This window comes from Anneissia japonica, unplaced genomic scaffold (genome assembly GCF_011630105.1).
Source record: "Anneissia japonica isolate Jap-2015-1 unplaced genomic scaffold, ASM1163010v1 scaffold6997_len847652_cov182, whole genome shotgun sequence".
Classification (NCBI taxonomy): domain Eukaryota; kingdom Metazoa; phylum Echinodermata; class Crinoidea; order Comatulida; family Comatulidae; genus Anneissia; species Anneissia japonica.
The window spans coordinates 556007-576940 of record NW_022730884.1 but is presented as its reverse complement, the minus strand read 5'-3'; the positions used below and the strand labels follow the sequence as shown (position 1 = coordinate 576940).

At 33.4% G+C, this 20934-nt stretch overlaps 1 protein-coding gene across 1 annotated transcript; it reads left to right on the top strand.

Moving 5' to 3' along the window:
- The first annotated feature begins 536 nt into the window (after positions 1-536).
- LOC117115156 (motor neuron and pancreas homeobox protein 1-like) lies at positions 537-20517 on the top strand. The gene is made up of 4 exons (XM_033258845.1): positions 537-1190; positions 2886-3814; positions 16065-16225; positions 18566-20517. Exons 2-4 carry the CDS (start codon positions 3382-3384, stop codon positions 18869-18871), a joined length of 900 nt encoding a protein of 299 aa, XP_033114736.1. The 5' UTR covers positions 537-1190; positions 2886-3381; the 3' UTR covers positions 18872-20517.
- The last annotated feature ends 417 nt before the right edge of the window (positions 20518-20934 follow it).

The window sequence follows — 20934 nt, the reverse complement described above, 5'->3', positions numbered from 1 at the left end:
ACATCTTTATTTATTTTGTTTTGTAGTATTGTTAGGTTCATTCCACAAATTTTAAGCATGCAAAACATTAATTTTTTACTCCCCTATACGAATGATTGCCTGCGTGCAATAAGATAACTGACGATGGTAGTAGACTGCCACTGCATTTCTTGTTGGGGCCGTTAGTGCCATAGAATTTTGGATTAAATGTAGGCTTTGCCAATGATGAAGATACGATCTGTTGTGTTGTTTTTGAAAATAATAATAATAATAATAATAATAATAATAATAATAATAATAATTATATAATAATAATAATAATAATAATAATAATAATAATAATAATAATAATAATAATAATAATAATAATAATAATGATAATAATAATAATAATAATAATAATAATAATAATAATAATAATAATAATAATAATAATATTAATACTAATAATAATAATAATAATAATAATAGTGCATTTAAAGGTTGTTATCCCAACAACGGGTACCTTTGAAAAATGCATGATTATGTCGTAACGTAAAGTCTACAGTCTGTTTGCGTGTATCATCAACCTGATATTACCAGTCGTCCATGTACATTTGTATTTATTTTTTATTTTGTTAATTTAGACATGAACAATAATATACAAAAAAGTTAAAGAAAACCTCTTTGCCGACACGACTTGCTACACAAACATAAAATTATGACAGTTAAGCCTCTCGTAAACGACCACCCTCGGGTCCAAGGAAATGGGTCTCTTACAAGTGTATACCACACGAAGCCTAAGCTCATTATCGGGCCTCAGGTAAAAACAAACAATACAACAACATAATATGTAATATTTTACTATTTAAAAGGCTTATATAGATATTCACCTTCATGTAATTTACTATTTAAAAGGCTTATATAGATATTCACCTCCATGTAAAATTGTGAAATGGGATGTTCGATTCCTTTACCAAGGTAAAATTCCACAGACAAATTTTCAGAATAACGAGACTGAGGAAGACCCACAACTACACGGTGACGAACAGCAGAGTGGAAAGACTAAAGTTAGGCTCTAACAGCTGGGAGGATGCAGCATTAGTGGTGAAGAACAGGAAGAAGTGGGGGAAAATAATTTATAAGGCCTCAAGAGTTACAGTGATATGGTCGGGGTGCTTACGAAAGGTATTAACTGCAGTGAATGAATTGAAAACAAAAATTGACTTATGGTAAGTGGTTGCTTAATAGAGGTGGTCACACAGGGGGTTTTAACTGTACACGTACAGAAATTTTACAAAACATACAGTGAATAGGTAGGCCAAATATCATCATTATTTTTCTATCATCAGCTATGAAATTAAAATATTGACCAGAACGCATTCATCACCGTTTCATAACGTCACAAAATTCTTATAATTATACTTCATAAAATCAAAAAGGATTTGAGAGCTAGGTCTTATCTCGAGCTCTGCCCAAAGATTTATATAACACATGTATAAATTATGATTTCCTATCAATCATATATGGGCAAATGAACAGGTATAATTGTCACATAAAATTACATACAGTTTCTTTGAATGGACTCTTCAAACAGCTTTAAGACGCCCTCTTGAGACCAATCCGGAGTGAATGCAGTTTGAGATATGACCACAATAGCGCCTACAGACAATAAAGATTTTCCATCATTCAGATCAAATCTTATACAGATCGAAAACTCTAGAATACTAAAATTATACTCTCCGCCGCACAAATATAGGAATATATAGGCCTACTGGTAGCCTATAATATTATATAGTTTATGTTAATATGGGTGGGGTGTGTGGGATTGCGTGTGGTGGGCGTAATTAACCGTTCTGGCGGTGCTACTAAATTAAACAATCGTTTAAAATTGCTGCTATGAGGGTACCAGTACATCCGATTATAATTATTAATGGTGATTAGACCAATTTAAATGCGTATCTAAGGGACTGTCTGTCCCGATGCGATTTTTATTTAAGAACATCGTGGAGGTTTGAAACTGAAAGCCACACAACCTTATATATAAATAAATAAATATATAATATATATATATATATATATATATACATACATACATACATATACACACACACCCCACACAACCTTATATATATATATACACATATATATTCATATACATATATATATACATATATATATACATATATAAATATATATATGTATATATATGTGTATATATATGTGTGTATATATATGAGTGTGTGTATATATGTATGTATGTATATGGGTGTGGGGGTGTGTGTGTGTATTATGTAGGGGTGTGTATGTAGGTGTGTGGGGTTGGGTGTGTGTGTGTGTATAGCACTTTATTATTATTATTTTGTTGTTTATATGTAATCCTATATAGGTTTATAAAGTATGATTATGGAAAGTTATAATCACCACGGTGATTTCTGTAGCTTTATTGAGGCTTAAACTGTGGGTTTTGAATTCAATCAAGAATATATATTTTGCTTCATGGCGATCTTCATTATAAGTCACTGATAATGCATCGGGTACTGGGGATTGGATTAAGAGGCCAACTGATGTTTAAACCTACATTTTATAAACCTCATTTATCATGATTTCACATACCAAGCCTTTATTGCTAAACACGTCAACACTTTAAGAACAAAAGGCTATACCTAAACATTATGCAAACGTGTCACCAAAGTTTTGAACGATTATATTTCGTTGAGCTTTCATTGGGGATCACCCTACAATATGATTCATAAACAATAATAACTTGACCCATAGATCAAAAGCTAAAGGTCTTTGACCTGTTGATACAAAATGAGTCTATAACCACATGTCTATAACTTTTGTCAAGTAATTTACACACACTTTTTACAAACAATAACAATCGCAATAACGTCACTGAAACTTCCATTCAATTTTCTCCTCAGTGCACGATAATGGTACGACCCATAAAATGTGTTGATTCGTCTACGCATGAGCGGGTGTACTAGGCAGATTATAGGTTGCAGGATTGATCGTTCACCAATGATGTCAATACATAATTAGACGATTTAATTGTCCGTCCGCCATCCAGCTCAAATTACATCCCTGTTGGATATTCAATTCGTTTACATAATTTCGACCAATCAGTGAGCGGTATTGTCCAGTTGAATAAGTCGTGATATATTAACTACAGTAGTAGTAAACTACTAGTTAAAATGAAGATACACTATCACTGAGGAAGTCATAAAGGCCATACGTCCAAGTTAATCAGACACCTATATTGAACGGCTCTGAGCAATCAGAACAATTACTGTCATCACAAATAACGTTGTTCATTGACGGATCGGAGGTTTAGCCTACTCTTTTTCCACGTCTGCTCTTTCCGAGTGACTGCTCGTTATTGTTTTAAAAGACTTAAATCTATGAAATATCGCGAGAAAAATGGAAAAACCTTCGTTTTCTATTGACTCACTACTTTCAAAGCATGCAGCACCAAGGATGCAAACTAAAACATCGTCGCCTGCAAGTTCACCACCAAGACCAGCAGTGACCTCGCCGATTCGGTCCCTACAGCACACACCTAGCCCACAACAATGTCGGACAACCTCTCCACCTAGGCCCTTAACATCCAGTAGTATCATCCCTAAACCTGGGTTATTAAACCTCTCGAGTGCATCCTCTTCTGTATTCAGCCAGCCGGCATTGATGCCTGCGTTGTATGCACATCCAGCATACGGACTTGTGAATCCGCACCATCCGATGGCACTCAGTCCTTTCCATGAACATGTAATGAAGACAGCCCATGGTTTTCCGGCCTTTAACATTGACTGGATGCGAGGTGGAATGTTTATCCCAAGGCTGGGAGATTTTGCAGGTAGGACAGATTTGTTTTTGCCAAAAACATACGTCATTCTCTTATATTACCCTGTGTATTTGCCAAAGATATGCCGAAGTAATCGGCCTCTGAAATCTTGACACAGACATACGTTATGCTATACAGAAAAAGTTATTTTACAAAATCCACAATCCCCCATTTGAGACACCCCTACTAAGAGGGACCATTATTAATGGGACACTATGCACCGCAAAATGATGGAACATTTTTTAACAATACAGTCAACCACTATTAAGGGGAAATACCATTAAGGGGATAAGTTTTGGTCCTGAAGGTGTCCCCTTGCAAGGGGTGACTATACTGCGGTAGAAGTCGTTGTTGGGTGTGAAAACTCTTGATACTTTGGGGTTGGAAGGCGAGCATCTTATAACAGTAGGCCTAGTGATAGCGACGCCATCTCAAAATCGGAGGTGTGAACCTTTTTTTTTTGCTCTTCCCCTTCGCATTCGCGCCTGTTCATCAATTTTTAATTTTTTGTTATTTATTTGTGGCTAAAAAGCGTCTTGAGGTGGTTTTTACTGTGGAATGCACTATAAAATGCATGACCCTTGACCACCATTTTGGCTACTGTAAGGATCTCCACTCTTATAAGTTCAACAGAATGATCGTTCTCATACAGTACATAGCATGCCATTCATTGTTGCCGCTACTGTAATAAAATGTATTTTTAAACAGATATTTTTATAGACAGATAGACTCGACAAGGCATATTATCTGAGACACATTTCATTATCGGGGGTGCAAGAAACGATTAAAGCTTGCCAATATTTAATGCGAACAACAAACAACAAATCAGAATCAGATATCGATAACAGACCAATTAACCTGCACACGATCGTGCTCCGGTCAAAAGGTGTCAGACCATTAATTTGTATTGTTGATAAATTCTGACATTAAATCAAATCATTGTTGGTGCTTGGTCACTTGGAGGTACTCTAATTGTACCCCTTAATGTCTAGTGATAGGAGCTATGGATATTCTTTATATATGATTTTTTTTAATATAATGTATATTTCGTAATGCGTTAGGTTATCTTAAAGTCATGATCTCCATATTTCCGGTCGCATTGTTATTGCCTATCTCACAGAATACGGCGCAGAAGACCGACCGAGTAAGGAGTCTAACCTTTGTGTAAAACTTGGTGAATACTCTCAGTTAAGGTTAAATAATCGCACAGTTATGCCATCATTGTCTCACTGTTCATCCGGCATGGTCAGTATGGAGAAGTATATATCTAATGAATGTTTTACCGTATACATTAACCTAAACAGAAACAAAAAACCCAGTTGGACATACAAAAAAAAAAATTAATAAATCAGTGGGCTCCCCTAAGTTTTTCAAAATTATAAAAAATGGAGAAAAACATATTCAAATTTACGCATGAGAGTAAAATTTCTGGCTATCGAGAGGTGCCATTATCGTAAATGTACTTACCTCAGCCCCCACCATGGTGGACCTGAGGTTGTCTAGGCGCTTTATCTGTGAAAGTCCCTCCCTGCCCCCCACCTTTTTTTGAATTTCTGGATCCGCCACTGTAAATCATTCATATAAGCCTATTGTATATTTAAATCATATGCACAAAGTCTAATTTACACAATTATGGAAAAATATGGATGGTACGTATATAAGGCCTATGTTAATAATGTTTCTTACGTAAATTTAGATTGTTATTATTTGGTTTACAATGATTTTCTATGAATTGAGACAGTAAGGCTATTCGGACGTCCGACGGTTTTCATGTGTGTTTACTGCCTGCACTAATTCCGTTATAAGTGCTTCGTGCTTCACAACTTACAATCAACAATTTATTAAAGTTTAATTCACATAATTCTGACATTTATTAATACTGTCTATATATGCCATGCAAACAGATTAGTCCTAATTGGTTTGGAGAGTCACTGTTTTTTCTTTATTAGGCCCAGAGAGAGCTAGTCGTAACGTACCGGTATATCTTTCGTGTTATTCTGAATTAAAATGTGAAAATTTAAAATAATATAGGGTAATAAAGCGCCAAGCTACAAATTCCATTTTTCTTCTACTAACACCATTTATTAAAACACAAATCTTCTATAGCTGGCTATTTGGTTGAGCGTTTGGTCGAGATGTCCCTGCTTCTTGCGCTGTATGGCCCGGTTCAAACTTAGCGTCGTGTTTTAATTGGGAGTCAATTAATCGCTCTGCTCCTCCTCGAATAAGCCTCGCATGAGTGTTAGGTGGGATAAGCTACAATGTAGGCCTATCCGTTAATATGTATCAGCTGGCGCTGCGCTGTGGCTGCATGGGTCCTCAGGGAGGGGCACAGCCAGGCGGGATAAGGGACAATGTGTCCGTTATGTGGTGTGGCACTGTGGACGTACAGGGACACAGCCAAAATTTTCAATTTCAAGTATTTGAAATTGGACAAAAAGGGGAAGTTTCATTTAATTTTGATCTTCTTTATATGGTGAATGTAAAATTAATAGGATTTATGAAACGGACCTAAAATACCATATTTACGGTAATTTAATTGATATAACTCAAAATGCGATGACGGAAATTTAATAAACTATACTTGCAGGCTAATTGCGATGCAAATATCATATAATTCCTTCGGATTGCCAGCTAATTGTTTTGGAATTGAGCCTAATAACGAGAAGATTAAATCAATCAGTGGCCGCATGAGCTTTTGTTTCGCGCTGCACCGTTTGCTGACTTACGGTATAACTATTAGTGTATCCTCGCCGTCAATCATGGGATCGGTAATTAATGTTAAGATTTCCATCTTCATTTCGTGTGTATTGCATAGAGTTACTACTCAAATTCCCCTTTAATACCAGTAGTAGGCTACCTACATTGATTGATTGGCAATGTATTTATCATAATCAACACGTCTTCTTAACAATTTTCAATATCATATTGTTGTTCAATTCCGATTTTACTAAATGCATATAGTTAGTGGTATTCGTAATACAAAGAATATCATCATTATTAATAAGGTTCAAATATTACGATTTATAGATTTCACCATTTCTACCATAATCAAGAATTCAGATAGGCTATTTGCATTCTCAATGTTCGTGCCAGTGCCAATGGTAGTCTATGTTAAGAACGCTAAATGCATCATTATGATGATTATTGATTGAATAAATGAACGACTGAATCAATGAATGAACAAACGAAATGAACAAACGATTTTAAGTTTTGTATATACAGTTCGCCCTCCGATTCGAGACCATGACTGATGACCTTAAAATTAGGGGTGGTCCCAAGATACGGTCTCGACAGAGAGGGTTAGCTTTGTGTTTCTTATTTGGTAGATTCTAATAGTGGTCTCGAAATAGCAGGATCTCGGAATTGAGGAATCTCAAAGTGGAGGGTCTATAACGAGCAGCCAAATATCAGGCTTACTTTATGGGGATTTTTAACGTACTCTCCCAATAATTTACAGTTGTATCATTATTCAACTCAGTCTAGTATGACGATGTATCAGTACAACACCGTATTACATTTAACACAATGCCTGTTTGGTTTGTTAATAGCTACCCAAGAAATGGTATTTCAAAACAACATACAGTAATATAAAATGTACTTCATCATAGGCGTGCTAAATGTAACGAAGCGATCTTGAATGTGTCATGATGTGCATTTTAAGTAACAAGAATAATTAATGAGTACCGTATTTAACCGCATAAAAAACTCCAACTATGATAGGCCTAGACTATCATACTTTAATAATTCATATACGTGTTGCTAGGGAATATAGACATCCATAAAATGAGATAAAGACTGTAATATCTCATACACTCTTGAACGCTAGACGTAGGCTCTCTTAAAAACACGTACGCTGCTCGCGTGTTCACTCCGCTGTGACTAACGATCGATCTTGCTTGGCCTCCGCTCTTATGTCGGTCCTTTATTACGAGGTAATAACTAGTTAACGAAATATCAACAAGGCAATGTCGTTTGATCTGCAACTCAAGAGTTACAAATCGGTGTAAAATTGGAAATTATTATTAGACTCTCGAGTGGTTGACAACCAAAAGTCAGGATACGGAATGCGGTCCTTAATGAAATAATACGTACAATTTAATTGCTGTTAATCACAACAATTACTGTTCGCTAAAACATGTTATGAATCTTGACAATGTTGTCTGTATATCACTATGGTAACATATATCTTTGACGATGTCGGTCTTCTAAGTATCCCGGATGTCATTAGGTCTATAAATAAAGTAAAGTGGGTTGATTTCTCTTGATGTATGAAACTATAAGAAATATAGGCCAGCGGGGTTGAAATAAAAGCTATAAACTTTTTTTTTAAAGTAAAAACTGTGGAAAAAACCAAAATAATTTTACAATTGATGCAGACCTAAATATTATTATTACCGTAGGTTGTGAATATGACTTAATTGTACTAGTCATTAGTCAAATATTGTTAATTATCCTATATCGCTTCTCGTGCAATGCCAATTATATCCCATTCAACAAGAGTACAGTACTGAAATTTAAATTAATTTACCCAACACAGTAACTGGTCATTAATTATGATATTATTAATGATGTTGATGGTTTATTCTCTCTCGATTGTTGATATTTATCTTAACTTGTATATAGGTATATTAATTAGAATGTATTGAGCGTCTTAAGAATATAGGAGAGGCTTTTTAAAACCATTTTTTTTAAAAGTTTATTATGAAACCGTCCACAAACGGGTACCCGTATACCTTGCAAAGATCTCTGTTAAACCATTAAACACGTTTCAGTTAATGAAATTTGCTTTTATGGGTTTTTCCACTATTAGCCATCGTGGAGATGGGAGGGAGATTCTTTACACACACACATATACACTCGGATATTTCAATGTAGGTTTGGCCCTTTTCTAGAATATAGAGAAACAGTTTGTTTTCAATTGCCTATGAATCAAATAGGATAAGGATTAATTTATTGTTGTATCATTAATATGACCTATTGTTAATTTTTTATTTCTTGTATACTTCAAACATAAAGTGATAAATCCCATTCCACACTACAACTATGCTAGACCATGTCAACTCAAGTATTGAGTCAACACAACCTAAGTCATTAATGACGTTAATTCCGATTGATCATAGCTGAGGTTCTTTTTGTTCGTAAGCTCTATGTTTTACTCTTAAGTATAGGCCTAAACATGTGATATACGCAGTATAATTCCATATCTTCATGCACTTCAATTAAGAAACTGTGTCATCTTCTTTATTAGTGTCCGCTACGGTTCTCATTCCATTGCTATTCCTATACACGCATTACTAATACTGTACTCTTAATGTTTTACAGCAAATAATAGGTTCTGTCCAAGGACCCTGGGGCAAAAAAAAAATGTTCACTTAGGATAAATCTGGTTCCAGTGTGTACACTTAACACTTAATCAGGCTTCATGATTATTCTAAACATGTGTTTTCTTTCAAATTATCGATTTGATATGGCTATATCTCGATTAAATATTTGGCTATATTTTATCGCCTGCTATGAGTTCTCCGCCGACGCGTTACTAATTTGGAGTGATCAAACACTTGAAGTAGACACAGTCTCTAAACAACTTTACCAACTCGCATTAAAAATCGATAAGTGTCCAGATTATAAATAATGAGCCATTAAATAAACTCTTTGTGAAAGTTTTATCAGTTTATCTGTAGTGTTAATAAAACACAAATATGCAATGTAACATGTTGGTTACTATAATCACAGAGAGTGTACATCGATGCTTAATCTACTAGAAATCCAGACCCAAGTCCAATCTATCAAACAATGCACGTCAAGGCTTTAATACATTTAGGCCTAGGCCTAATGCCAAACGTAGGCTAATGGAAATTTACCGCGCAAAAAATAAATAAATAAATAAATAAAATAAAGGGCGCTTAAGAATCTCCTGGAGAAAGGTTGTCTCACTGCACTCAGGAGTATAAACTTTTGTCATTGGCTGTATTACGGTAGTTTATGCACAATACTGTACAATCAATACGGATATACCTCGACAGCTACAGTATAGTTTGTATATTTGTTTTAAACTATACTCTTGTGAAGAGTAGAAAGAGTGGACTTTGTGTCGATACCATTGGATTCAATGACCACAGAATAATAACTTTGCCAGAACCTTGTATTCCTTAGTAGAAAAAGGTGCAGTATATATCGCTGTTAATAGAAAATAATAATCAATTAATTATTAAAGTCTTGTTAATAAAAAAAAATTGATCAGTCATATATAAGTCCTACGTTGGCATTCATACTGCAAGGTAAATATTGCGACAACACTTGGTGATTGTCCAATGGGGGCGCGCACCGTTATTAAAACGGAATAGGTCTATGCCACACCTTAGGCCTAGAGTACGATAGACGATAATTTTGATTGAGTATTGATTTTCACAGCGAAGGAAATGACTTCTAGCACAAAATTGTTTAATGATATTGCATTGCATTCCGATGATGTTTAGAAGACATTATGGTCATCAAATAATCGATTATACTCCCATCATGATATCAATAATGACTAACTTTATCTATAAACTTTGATTTCAAAATTTGGCCGACGATAAAGATAGTGCAAGGTGACTGTTAAAAAGGAGTATCAAACTTTACCCTTTTGTAAAACCTATTATGGAGTTTTCGCAAGCTTATGAAAAGGATAACGAATATCGGTTACGTCATCAAATTTTGAGACAACGCTTCCCCTAAAGTGTCACGTATTAGGCTATTCATGCCTTTTGCAAGAATCAAGGATCATTATCCAGCATGGAATATTGTCAACAAGAATGTTTTAGTCACGCATGACGATAATGATAATGACGTCTATTCGTTATCGTTTTTGTAGGGGTGCAAAATCCCCCTATTATCTCGTGTCGGTATCAACGGAAACCAGGAGTTTCATTAAGAAATTCGAAGATGGGTTGAATACCGTACTTGGTCAACCTTTCATTCGATGTAATTTTTTCTTTTACCTATGAAATTTTTAACATTGTAATGAGATGTTTCAGACTTGTTCTAAATTAAACCTTGCTAGATTGCAAATACAAAACTGATCACTTTTAATGGTATTGAATAATGGTCCTAGGGCCTTATGTAAGTTTTGTAGTATAAAATAATGTATACGCTCAAACCTACTGAATAATACACAATGGACCTTTCCGCTAAGCCCCGCCCCTTGATATTGTTGCTAAGGTCCCACAAGGCGACAGTGTTAAAACATAGACGAACACGTGCGTTAGTGGGAAAACACGTGTGTTTGTGAGACGCGCGCGTATTCCTAGCGCTGTTCTGATTAGTCAGTTGTTAAGTTTGATTGACACTCCGGAAAGGTCTATTATCACACTCTTACTTATGAAACAGGTAATAATAATAGGTGCCGACAAATATTTTATGGAAATAAATATACAGTTTTTACTTTGGATCTGTTGTTTTTGTGTTTTTTTGTTTTTTTTCATAATATAAATTAAACTCTTTTTGGGGGGGTGGGGTGGGGGGCTAAATTGATGACTTTTTGTTTTTTCTAAGCTTTTTGTAAAATAAATGCTAAACTTGAGAGGTTCCACAGTACCGGTACCTTGGCCAATTGTATTTCTTCCTAATGAATCGTGTACACTAGTTCGATAGTTTATTATGCCGATTCCAATTTGAACTCTGCCTATGATACGATATTAGCCGACTTATTCCTCTAATCGGCAAGCTTTCCCAACACATTAAACCAAATATTCTCCGCCAAAATTATTTTTACTACTAATTATGATTAGGAGCTATCGAAATGGGCTACAATCGAATTCTATTTTGGGTAATTACATCAAAATAGCGGTCAGCCGTGTGTTTCGTCAAATTAAATGCGTTACTACCCTTTAAATTTCCATTAAGCCGATGTCGCTCTTATGACAATTTATTTTAAACCCAAATGAACATCGATGTATCATAGCTATTCTGTTGTTTTCATTGGTTCAATAAGCTATAATTGGTGAGTGTCACAATTGCTTTGGTTAATTCATAGGCTATACTAAGGTTTAATTTATTGCAAAATATAAAATAAACAAATTTACATTTATTTGTTGTTAATTAAAGCTTGCTTTTTTTCTTAAATTCCTTTTTCGATTGCTGTGCCATCCATAGCAGTTTACTTTGTTAGACTTGTAAATCTGGTGTTATTTGATGACTCAGTAAGCTTGATTGGACGCAGAATAAAGATTTTAAACATTTTCATGTAAAAAGTGACTAGTGAAAGTGAATCATGCTGATTCGAAATTATAAAACAAATAGTAATTTTTTTTTTCTCATCTTCGTCTAAATAGGGCTAAACGAATCATAAACGCCATTGAGTTGGAGAGAACGCGAGAAGATCGATAAACAACTCAATTAAGGAAATTGTTTTACACATGTTATCCGATGGCAGTCTTTGCAATTAGCTAATCTAATTAATATAAACATTTAATCATCCCTTTACCATTCCTCCTGATATGAACAATACTAAGATTTCAGATACCGAATCTAAATTGATAACGTTTACGTGGAGGCGCTTGCGCACTAATTCGCACTGTGTGAAACTTATACTATTATAGTACCAGTATAATTTAGACTTAAGCATAAGTATCGTGTTCTGAGTAAGATAAATGAATGTTCAAGTTGAAAGTAAGTTGCTAACTCGATATGATTAATCAATAGACGCTCGAATCTATGCGTGTTAATCACTACAAATGACTAGAGGCATTTGGCGACACTTTATATTAATTAATAACTGCAACTCCCCTCTCTCCCATGATCGAATTAATGCTCATTTGTTCGCAGCGATAATCCCTATCTGGGAAATTGTTCAAAGGTATCCAAATTTGAGAAACTTAGATTACAATTTTGAAGTCATTCTGCAAACTTTTATGAAATTAAAATGTATGTTAATTTGATTTCTTATCATTACGTAGGCTAATATAGGTCTACATATGTTATAGTTGCATATATCATTCAATTTTGTATTATTAATATTAATATTTATTAGCAATCATTATTATTACTGTATTAATATTTTTTAATCTATTGTTACCATTAATTGTTTGTATCAGTAATAGTAATAATAATAATAATAATCAAACACTTATAATAGATTATTAATTTTATAGTCATAATCATCATCGTTGTCGTCATTATTATTATTATTATTATTATTATTAATACTATATTATTATTATTATTATTATTATTATTATTATTATTATTAGACCTATTAACATGCAGATGTAGGCCTAGTTCCTTCGTGACCAACGCTAATTTTTCGTCTTGCAATGTCTACAAAGGGCTGTTCCTCCTTGACTCTTTCTTTAATTCACCGATTAATTAAACCCCAAATAGTGATTATCTATAAAACCAAGCACTTTACATACAATCCCCGACAGCGTAAGAAACTAATTCTCATGACGTGTTTAAGACAAATTGACATGAGTTTGTCATAGGCATCACTGCTAATAAACCTGTCAAAAACCTAAGCTTTGATTACATTGTGATTTACCTCACGGGCCGATGTGATAATTACCCGTGATTTACTAATCACATTCTAGTCTGTCTAGGCTTGTAAACAACCCAATCTGTGTACTAGTTAATCATGGCTAAAGCATTCCTCAAAATCCATTATTGAAAAATTCTAATTGATAAATTGCATGTGATTAGTGTTAGAATAGCTATCAGTCATTTCGTGTTTTTATCTTGTCAACGAGAGTTTCGTTCTCACATATGACGTTTTTTTTTTTATCACGATTAAGATAAGGGTATGTTAATTAATTGTTGATAGCAATTAAAGTAATTTGGTTACGGCTTAGTTTTCTTTGTCCGAACTGCGATCTTTATCAGCTGACGATATGGTTTTTGGATGGCATTTCCTAGATTACCCATCATGAATCTATCTGATAGATCTATTTGCTAGTGTTGTCTCTTCCAAGCGTTCTGATGGTACATATTACATTGAAAGTGAGTCGGTATATAAGGCATTGAAAATTGTAACAAAAGACCATACATACACGCTTTGTGTTTGAGCATGTACAGGATTATTTCTTTTAAAATAACAGTGTTTGAAAATGTATCATTATCTATTAATGTTCACGCTAGACCATGTGACCAACCGACATTTTTTTAGTGCAGCCTGCCGGTATTATTTTTCTTCTATAGAAACGGCCACTGTTTAATGAGGAGTTTCTAATAAAAAGTATTCTACGGTGTGTTCGTTTTTTTTTTTTTTTTTTTTTTTTTTTTTTTTTTTTTTTTTATTATATAAATAGGCCTCGCCGAAAATGCAAACAGATTTTGTTCATTGTTCAACTGAGGAAGTCATAACATAACAATGTTTTCCAAAGAAAGCAAAATTGGAAACAATTTAAAAATAGGCCTAGTGTTCAATTTGCATTCGATTTTGTAACCACAGCGAAATTGTTTTCAAAGTTCCTGATCAAATACATATGAACATTTTTATTCATTTTCTTGTGGGCCAATTCCAAAAAAAAGTAGGGGCCCCAGGCCGGGAGTTGCCCTTGAATCCACCAATAACGTGTAAAATAAGAATTGCACTCGAAATCAAATGCGTACACTACACACTTTTATTAAGGCATCGAAAACAGTTCTACAAATGTATCCAAAATCAAACCCAAGATATTTTTACTGAATTATTTGAACCGCGATTAATAACAAAAATTGTATTTTGTCAGAAGCCAGAAATTGATCCGAGTTCATATGTAAGCTTAAAAATATATTCGGGTGTTTACAAAACTGCATAACTAGAGAGAAACATATATTAACTCTGGTTGTACAGTACAATAACTGTCTCTTATACACATCTAGATGTGTATAAGAGACAGATATATATATATATATATTCATTCTTAGGAAGATTAAGATTCTATTTTGATAGAAAAAATGATTTTCTTTTTATTTTCTAACGCAGTGCGCTTCGTTAGGCCGTGGTTATGGGAAATAATTCATTTCCCCATGAAATGAGCATCTAGTTGATGTTGGTGTAACCTAAAGTTAAGCACGTGTTCCTTTAATCATTTAGCCTGTCCTCATTTCTAAAGATAATACCCAAGTGGCGAAATACAATTATTAAACTTATAAACGCATTATAGCTTTTAGATGCTTCATTAGGCGGTCTTGTTCAGTGTTTTGTTTGTAAACAGTGATTGAAATCGGCGAAGCAATATAAAACCAGTGTTTAGGCTCACGCTACAGGCAATTCCAATGATTCAATTCGCGCGACTCGACAACGAGTTTAGCATTAAACTCAAATCAAAATTCACAACCCATCGTGTGAGACGATATTTTAGCTTGGGGGTGTTCAGTCTGCCCATATTTTTATTGACTAATAATTCAATGGATTAGTTAAATCCAAGAAAGCATGGATTTTAATTACTTGCGATAATTTAAAAAATTCTAAACTTAATCGTCGTTTTAGTTTAAGAGTACTGGACCGTCTCAAAAGTCAACTAGGAATCATTATATTCGCCTTTGTCTTCTTTTTTTAAATTGACAGTTTCACTGATTGGCGTTTGTGGTTTCTATCCTTCTCTCATGTGTCTTAAGAGATTACAGATTTGAAGTTAATCATCTCTCTAGATTTCGAAATTAACTTCCGCCATTGTTCCATATTCGGCCTAATTTTTCTTTGTCATCTTTATTATCGGCAGTTTAATTCATGAGATTGGCATTTTTTCCTCTAATATGAGACACGTACTGTGCATATATAATTGCATTGTTTTGTAATTAATATAATTTTACTAAAGGCTTAGGCCTATTTGAATAAATATAAACAATCCTGAATCCTGAATATCTCATTTCATTGTAACACCGTTCTCGAGACACTGATAGGCCTACTAAAATTGTGTTTGACTTATTTTAATGATCTTTGTAAAGAGTGTTAATTAACAATCTAAATGTTAGAAAGTGTCACAATAGGCCTAAATCGTAAATCGTAGGCCTAAATTAATATTTAGCGATCGAAGTCTATGCGCATTTAGAATTAAGATTAACGAGCGTCTTTTAAATCAGCGAAGGCTGTATCAATGTTAATACCTCATGGGATTGTTAATTACTTAGATACCTTTAAACGAGAAATAATGTTTTATTGAGTTTTGAAGGTTTTTTTTAAAAAAAAAAAAAAACCCTACAAAACTATTTTAACAAATACTCATCGGTTATAAGAAAATTATTTTAAACTAATTACTACAATAACTATGACTTAATCAGTGTATTTACACTTTCTTAATAGGAAATTCGCAGCACACACTTCTTGGCAAGTCTCGACGCCCCCGGACAGCTTTCACTAGTCAGCAACTTCTCGCACTGGAAAACCAATTCAAGAAAAACAAATACTTGTCACGACCAAAGAGATTCGAAGTGGCAACGTCACTGATGCTCACAGAAACTCAGGTTGGTACCGTAATATCACGCACGCGCATTGATTTAAATAATAATAATAATAATAATAATAATAATAATAATAATAATAATAATTATAATAATAATAATAATAATTATAATAATAATAATAATAATAATAATAATAATAATAATAATAATAATAATAATAATAATAATAATAATAATAATAATAATAATAATAATGATAATGGTGGTGATGATGATGATGTTGATGATGATGATGATGATGATGGTGATGACGATGATCATACAGTACAATAAAGTAATAATGATAATGATAGCGGTAGTAGTAATAATAATATTACAATGATGATAATAATAATAATCGTAATAAAGAAATTATGGTTTTTTATATAAAAGTTCATAATGATTACATATTATGATATAATTTTTAAATGTTCCAAAAAGTGCCCTGCCGCTTTGATAACAAATATTCTTTGCATGCTTATTTTAGCACTAATTTGAGAAACAGATTAATAAGCCTAGGCAAAAAATAATACCATGTATTGTGGATAGTCTCATAGTTGACTTTCTGCAACGTATTATTTACTTAGCTAACATTTCAGTGATCACAAGCCAAAAAAATAATAATTTCAATTATAACTAGACTTACTATGTCTGTTTGAACAACAGAACATAGGGCTTTTCCCCATTGCTTTAATAAGAAATGAAGTTGAAATTGCAACAAAAAGAAAAGTCGTTGAAAGGTATAAAGTAAAAAACAAAAAAACAAGAAACAATATAATTTTAATGAGTGGAAAAAATAAAGCGGGAAAAAAAAACAAAAACCAAGTTCACTGTGACGTCATTATTGAGACTTGAACTACGGACCTATTAATAAGATTGGTAATAGAATAAGAATAGTAATGGTAATAGCGAGGTACATCGTAACTCATAACCATTGCGCGCCATATGAGCCGACCTTGAATAGGAAAGTGCATTTTCAGTTCATAGCGATTCAATGACTGAAAGCAAAATTGTTCATGCATATCACGGTAGGTTTGAGTTTAACCTAGCTGTAACTGATTTAAGCGCTTTAGAAAACGCAAATTGCGTTTAAATAATTTAATAAACTGTCAACAAAAAATCTTTAAATGGTCCTCATTTCCACACCCTACTGCGAATCGTCACCAAAATTAGATCATTTCTTCATTTCACCAAGAAAAACTATTCTGCAGAGTGCCATTTTTATCCATCTATAACTGGGACGTAAGCAATTTAAATGACCCTCAAATTTACATCCTAACCTGGATCGTCCCTTACACATGATAATGTCTTCCTTAACGTGGGTTAAACTTTCCCGAAAGTTTCATTCGGATCAGTTGACCCGTTTCTGAAATATCTGGTCTGGGACGTTTTCATTTAAATGGTCCCCATATTCACGCCCTATGCCGGATCATCACAAAAATTCAGTCATTTCTTTACTGGACCTTTACAAACTATTATAGAAAGTTTCATTTACACCCATTGACAATTTTTTTTATAGATATTTACGTCTGAGATCTCAAAAATTGTAAATGACCCTCCGATTTATACCCGTGCCTGATTCGTCGCCAACACATAATACTATCTTCCTTGTACCTTGGTTAAACTTTTTCCGAATGTTTCATTCAGATCAGTTGATCCGGTTTCGATATGTGGTCTGGGACGTTTTCCTTTCAATGGTCCTCAGATCTACACCCTACACCGGATCGTCACAAAAATTTAATCATTTCTTTACTCGAGCTTGACAAACTGTTATACAAGGTATATATTTTTAATGAGATATTTAGGTCTGGGTCCTCAAAAATTGAAGATCCTCAAATTTACACCCCTCACTGGATCGTCACTAACACCTAGGGGGTCTACACATTTCTTCATTGTAAATTGATTAAACTATGCCGTAAGTTTTATTCAGATCAACTGACGCGGTTTTTGAAATATCCGTTGTATACTGACTTTAAACCACTTTAATTGGTCCTCACACGCACACCCCACCATAGATTGACATTAAATATTAAGAGGCACATCCTTGATATATGGCCTATGCTTCGGCAAAGCAAAGAAAAATTATAAGCATGGGAAGTGACCAAAGTGACAGCCAGAAAAAAAAACAGTGCAAAAAGATAGGGAAAATATACGGTATGTAAGAAAAAAGAAAAAGGGGGAAAAAATCGGAACAAAAACAATGGCTTTTCCCAGTAATGCTGGGAAAAGCCAAAAAAATACTAAGCATATCAACAGAACATTTTTTTTTAAATAATGGAGCAGATTACATTTGTTATTGTTGAGCTTATTATCAATGTTTTCATCATCATCATCTAATTTCTCTACTATTTTACTTTTTAGGTGAAAATTTGGTTCCAAAATCGACGAATGAAATGGAAGAGAAGCAAAAAGGTGAACGCCACCCCAGATGGCCAAATTGCAAAGGATGAACTCTTAGAAGGTGACGTCATAGAGGACAGTTCATCTGAAGGAGACGCTGAGATCGGAGACGAGCATACAGAGCAATACGATATTGACAAATCTAGCCTGTGTTACGGAGTAAAGGGGATAAGCGCAGAGAAAATGGCAATAGACGCATTTATTGCAGGGAGATGTCCGACTAGCACCGACAGAGAACTGATTACGTCATTAGAAACTGTCCGATAATGATCAATAGCCAATTTTATAATGTTTCTAATCGATTATTTAAAATTGAATACCGTCGGTACCATTATCATTTCGAAATTATACCATTATCATTTATAATGAACATTTAACGCTAAGCTCAGTGTTTTATAGGCCTATTGATTATCGACTATTGGTATCAATATATCGATCGGTTGCTCAATAGGTTTCTGTCAGTGAACCAAATATTGATAATTTTGTACCGACTGTTGAATCGGTGTTTTATATCAATGAATCAACTTCTGAATATATCAATGAACTATTTTGTTTTATGTACTTTGTGAGCTTATTATCAATAATTAATTAAACAGCAAAATGTACAAATTGATTAGAGAATATCATTATTATTCTTATTTCAGCATTATAAATGCATTTTATTAGTATATGCTATGACTTATTTAATTCAATTTTGTTTATTCCAGATAATGCAATAACGAACATTTAATAATTTACTACATTCCAAATAAATTGATTTCAATTTGGTTTTGACTATTTTTTTTTTCAAAATCTTAGCCTATGAGGCTTCTAAATGAAATTTATTCCCAGTCGCTCAGTCGACCGTGTGATTTCATCAAATGATACATTCCGTTTGTTTTGTAAATGCAATAAAACACCAAATGATTTCAAATAGAGAGCCATATTTTTTGTTGAAAATTACAATCTATCAGATTGTATAGGACTCCTCGTCGTTATTGTTGATTCCATTACAGTTGCAATTTTAAAAATAATTATAGTATTAATGATAATAATTATAACGTAGCAATCTTAATCAAAAGTGGCATTTGGTTTGGAATTTGTAAATACGTTATTTATTTTACGGTGCCAGTTGTTTGCTAAACTATAAAACCAAAGATTGATTAAATAATACCAAAACTAAACTATAACGCCAAAGATGACATATATCACTTGACCTAAACTTATAATAATTTACTGCCTCCAACAACCATGAAACATGTTCAATCAGTTGATAACGACCAAAATGATTTAATATATCTCTACTTCCTTAATAAGCACATGCATATTGTCTCTCAAATGATAAATTGTTTATTTTCTTTGATGGCATTTGTGACTTCGTGACTTCATTGATAACTAAGTGAGTTTTTACAGACAGCCTGTCTGCGTAAATAAACTTTAAAACTATACAGAATTGAATACTGTATTTGAATTGCTTAATTTACATGTTTAATTAGTTTTCAATCAAAATTTACCGGAATATTTCTTCTCATCAACTTTACAGATAAATTATCATTTCCATATTTTTTGCATTATTATACCCTTTTATTTTCGTGATTTTTATGATTTTTATAGTGAAATCATGGAAACTTAACTGATTTAATCTTTTATAATCGAATATTTTTTTTATTATTATTTTTAAAAATATCTCCAGATTTGTACTACAGAAAATTAGGCCCACTGATATACATTTTTAATGAAATTGTGCATTTTCTGTACGAGCTTGCCAAATATGTACATAAGGTGTATATATTATACAGTTATATAATGTCAGAAATTGTTAAAATGGTGCCAAGATTGATCAATGATGTTATTGTAATATATTGTAATTGTTTAATTTAATTATTTTGTATTTTTGTTTTCTAAAATATTCAATAAACTATTGTTAAACTTGATTCGTGTTGTTGTGTCATTGTTGTGCAGTTGTCTATTCGCTTTGTTTCAACTAACGACATAAACTGTCAGGGCAGGCTTTTGCCTCTTCTTTAACGTTTAAGATATATAATTAAACACTCCTAAGCTGCCCACACTTATTAGGTACAAATACACAGTGAGTAGTCAGTACAAGAATTAGATTTATGCTAAGAGATAAGGCGAATATACGTTGCTATGGTTCCTACCATTGGTTAGCTATGGTGTTAATATTGCTCAGTTGTTACACTATAGACCAGGATGTGTTTTTTTTTTGTGTCTACATGAAGTTACCAATTCATTTCTGTTATTTAATGTTGGTTTACATTACAAATTATGAAATACTTTTCCATCAAGCATAGATTACACTTTTTTGGGCCGGAGATTATGGCTTGCATTTG

Excerpts from the sequence above, each read along its gene's own strand:
- LOC117115156 (XM_033258845.1), top strand. The coding sequence starts at position 3,382 with ATGGAAAAACCTTCGTTTTCTATTGACTCACTACTTTCAAAGCATGCA. Across the intron at positions 3,815-16,064 it reads AAGGCTGGGAGATTTTGCAG|GAAATTCGCAGCACACACTT; the intron begins GTAGGACAGATT and ends CTTTCTTAATAG. Across the intron at positions 16,226-18,565 it reads TGATGCTCACAGAAACTCAG|GTGAAAATTTGGTTCCAAAA; the intron begins GTTGGTACCGTA and ends TTTACTTTTTAG.